The sequence below is a fragment of the Drosophila subobscura genome, chromosome E (assembly GCF_008121235.1).
Source record: "Drosophila subobscura isolate 14011-0131.10 chromosome E, UCBerk_Dsub_1.0, whole genome shotgun sequence".
Classification (NCBI taxonomy): domain Eukaryota; kingdom Metazoa; phylum Arthropoda; class Insecta; order Diptera; family Drosophilidae; genus Drosophila; species Drosophila subobscura.
Genome location: NC_048531.1, coordinates 13,618,092 through 13,621,692, shown reverse-complemented (window position 1 = coordinate 13,621,692; position 3,601 = coordinate 13,618,092). Strand labels below are relative to the sequence as shown.

At 39.7% G+C, this 3,601-nt stretch overlaps 1 protein-coding gene across 3 annotated transcripts; it reads left to right on the top strand.

Annotated features, from left to right (window-relative positions):
* Positions 1-503: 503 nt before the first annotated feature.
* Positions 504-3,580, top strand: LOC117889841 (oxysterol-binding protein-related protein 2). 3 transcript variants are annotated; one of them, XM_034794333.1, is made up of 9 exons: positions 504-519; positions 865-1,041; positions 1,120-1,340; positions 1,799-2,057; positions 2,117-2,314; positions 2,378-2,585; positions 2,642-2,770; positions 2,839-3,062; positions 3,124-3,580. In XM_034794333.1, the coding sequence occupies exons 2-9, from the start codon at positions 1,007-1,009 to the stop codon at positions 3,224-3,226; spliced, it is 1,377 nt and encodes a 458-aa protein (XP_034650224.1). In that variant the 5' UTR covers positions 504-519; positions 865-1,006; the 3' UTR covers positions 3,227-3,580. The 3 variants fall into 3 exon arrangements, with proteins under 3 accessions (XP_034650224.1, XP_034650223.1, XP_034650222.1); XM_034794332.1 differs by having other exon boundaries at positions 507-736; XM_034794331.1 differs by having other exon boundaries at positions 507-795.
* Positions 3,581-3,601: the final 21 nt, after the last annotated feature.

Below are 3,601 nucleotides of genomic sequence, written 5' to 3'. Positions count from 1 at the left end.
TGAAATTTTGTTTACAATGTTGAACTTTATGTATAAACCGCCCACACGGCTGTCGACTCATCGCGGCACTCCCACGTTCTCACCTCCACAAATCTATGTACATATAAACGCGAAATGCGGCCATAAATTAATAGATATAGCGGTTTTCCCCCCACAAGCTAAAAATAGACAAAGGTCATCCATCAGGTGTTTCAAACACCACACAAAATGTGTAAACATTTATGACCGCAATGAATTTTGGGCTGTTTCTATGCAGCTGTAAACAAAGGCGGAATAAAGGGCATTTAACTGTCACTCGGAGCTTTCTTAATTGTTTGATTAATGGCAATATATATTCATAAATATGTACATGTGGATGTATGCACGTCCATATCTATGCAATAGTTAATAAAAATCGGTGAACTTGGACTCATAAATCGATTCAATAAAATCATCTCTGTAAAAGTTAGGTGAAAGCTTTCATGCGAGCTTTCTTATCACTTTATTGATTAAATTTTCCCCAGAAGCCAAAGCACAGAAGTAAGTGGCAGAGATACAACACGAAAATTTAATTTTAAATTTAAGATAAGCCGCTGGATAATCACAATGTAACGAAAAACAAAGCGGAAGTTTCGATTTTATAAAACACCTGAGACATACATACATCAGAATCAGCGCGCATTGATTTGCACTAGGAGTATAAATGAACGACAATTTTTGGTCACAAGATTTACGGTGTCCAGCAATTAACAGCTAGGTACAAAAGCAGACAACAACGACACACACTTTTTTGGCACACGCATACGTACATGTATAGTATGTGTAGATACGAGAATGTGTAATCGAGAAGAAATCTAATCTAATACTTCGCTTAACCCTTTTTAGAGTTTGGACTTACTCACTCGCCCACATGTCTCTTCCCAACGCTACCATTTAAGTCATTACCGAAGCAGATTCAACTGTTTTAACGAGTTCAAATCAGCAGCACAAAAGTCAATCAATAGTATACGATCAATTAATTTTTAAAATGGCAGCGGAAGATTCCATTGGACGTGTCGAGAGGTAAGTTCCGTTCCATTTCGTTCCAACTGTAAGAATGATAACAAGTGATAACAAGTAAACATTTGTGTCTCTATGCAGAACCGAGCTTCCAGCTCCAATGATATCGCGAAAGGAAGTCAGTATCTGGGCCATCCTCAAGAACTGCATAGGAAAGGATTTGAGCAAAATTACCATGCCGGTAATGCTGAATGAACCCCTGAGCTTCCTCCAGAGGCTGTGCGAATATATGGAGTATGCACATCTGTTGACACAAGCAGCACACCAGGAGACTCCCGAAGACCGGATGAAATATGTTGCAGGCAAGTATTGAAATTGGGTTGTATGTCGCTATGGCATTTAAACAATCACAGACTGTTGCTGATTACCCTACGCCGCAGTTCATTGAGTGCATGTGCACTTGTAAACAAAGCAAATATTACATTTTGTATGCAATATCCATACATGCATGAACTTTGCGGATCACATATAAGCGATAAAAAATGTATGCACTTAATTAACGACTAGCCATGTTGTAACTTTAACACTTCCAGTCAGTCCAATTAAATTAGAAAGAATTTAATGGTTTTGTTTTACACGTGCATATGTAAGTAATGTATGTATGTAAGTGCGTATATTGACGAAAAAGAACAGGGTGTTCATGGTTACAATTTTGTTTATTTCCAACAAGTGTAGAGTGTGACCAGATCAGACATATGTAGAAATATTATAATTACTTTGGTTCCATCAGTTATTTTATAATAAATTTAAATACTTCCAGCTTTTGCCGTTTCTGCTTTGGCTTCCAATTGGGAGCGACTCGGAAAACCGTTCAACCCGCTTTTGGGGGAAACATACGAACTGCAGCGAGACGACTATCGAATTGTGTGTGAGCAGGTCTCCCACCATCCGCCAGTTTCTGCATTTCACGCAGAGTCCAATGATTTTAAGTTCCATGGTTCTATTAACCCCAAAATTAAGTTCTGGGGTAAGAGCGTGGAAGTGAATCCCAAAGGCACGGTCACCATTGAGTTTCCCAAGTGGGTACTTGTTCTTGTATCATGTTCTTATCATGCTAACGTCAATCGCTTTCTTTCAGATGGAACGAAACTTACACCTGGACCAACGTCAACTGTTGCGTGCACAATATTATAGTCGGAAAACTCTGGATTGAGCAGTATGGCAAGATGGTCATAACCAATCATGCCACCGGACACGTTGCGAACCTAACATTCAAATCAGCTGGATCTGGGGCCAAACACTTGCACCGAGTCGAGGGCTTTGTGCGGGATTCCAGGCAAGTGAAATGCTCAAAAATAACTCAAGAATAAATCTTAACATTTAAATACCATACTTTCAGTGAGAAGAATATATTCTTTTTGTATGGCAAATGGACGGACTTTATCAAGTGCTGCACTGCGGAATCCTATTCGCAATACATAAAGCAGGGCACCAGAAAGAATGATGACGGTGAAGCCGCTGATTCGCCGAATGGAACCCCCAAGAGGATGTTTTCCAAACTGAACAGCTTCAAGCTGAGCTCTTTTCGCAGCATGTCCATACAAGATGTGAGTCTGAGAATACCGGAAACGAAAGGCTTACTGAAAATGGAATTACTTTTCAGAACGACAGCATTCCACCGCTGGAGCAAGAGACAAATGAGATACCAAAGAGCGACTCTGCATATTCGCTTGATGTGCCAGACTCTACATTATTATGGAGTTGCAAGCCACGACCTTCCAACTGCGAGGAGGTAGTACTGCATATTTAATATATTTATATTTATTTGTAACAACCCAAACCTATACTCTGTGCTTGCAGTTCTACCAGTTTACACACTTTGCGCTGCAGCTTAATGCAATGGAAAAAAACATGAAACCACCGCTAACACTTTGCCCTACCGACTCGCGCCTGCGACCTGATATACTATACCTTGAGGACGGAAACTTAGATGGTGCATGCAAGGAGAAGACTCGTCTAGAGGAGAAACAAAGATACACACGCAAGCATCGAAAAAGCACCAATGGCGATGATTGGACACCAAGGTAAGAGCCACAAACCAATCCAAATCAACTCCAGCTAAAATGTATCCTTGTGATCTTCCAGATGGTTTAAGCATGTGACCAGCGCCCACACCAAAACCGAGGATTGGAACTACATTGGAGGATATTGGGATCGTAAATACGACATGGCCAATACAATATTTTAGAAACCTTTTTAGAGTATACATGTGATTACCTTACTATATATTGTATTTGTATAAAGAGTTTGTGAAGTGTATTCACTAAGCAATCGTTGCTAACTGGATGGATGTACCTATGTACAATGGTACATGGCCAAACATAACACACGAGCTTTTGGCATACAGCAAAACAACAGAGAAACCCAAACACAATCCAGTCGCACAAGCAGAGCATTCTCCATTGAATTGTTTTGAGACAATTATTAAGTTACAGCTTACACTTCGTAGTCAAGTATATATATTGTATATTGTATATCTATGTGTGTAGGTGTTAATTATCTGACGCATTCCATATGATGCAATTAAAATGTTATTCAGTTATTTGTTGCGCTGTAAAATGTT

What these genes read in the sequence shown, in the direction of transcription:
- LOC117889841 (XM_034794333.1), top strand. Translation starts at nt 1,007, where the DNA reads ATGGCAGCGGAAGATTCCATTGGACGTGTCGAGAG. An exon ending in CCGGATGAAATATGTTGCAG is followed by an intron (nt 1,341 to 1,798) that starts GCAAGTATTGAA and finishes AAATACTTCCAG; the next exon opens with CTTTTGCCGTTTCTGCTTTG. An exon ending in GGCGATGATTGGACACCAAG is followed by an intron (nt 3,063 to 3,123) that starts GTAAGAGCCACA and finishes GTGATCTTCCAG; the next exon opens with ATGGTTTAAGCATGTGACCA.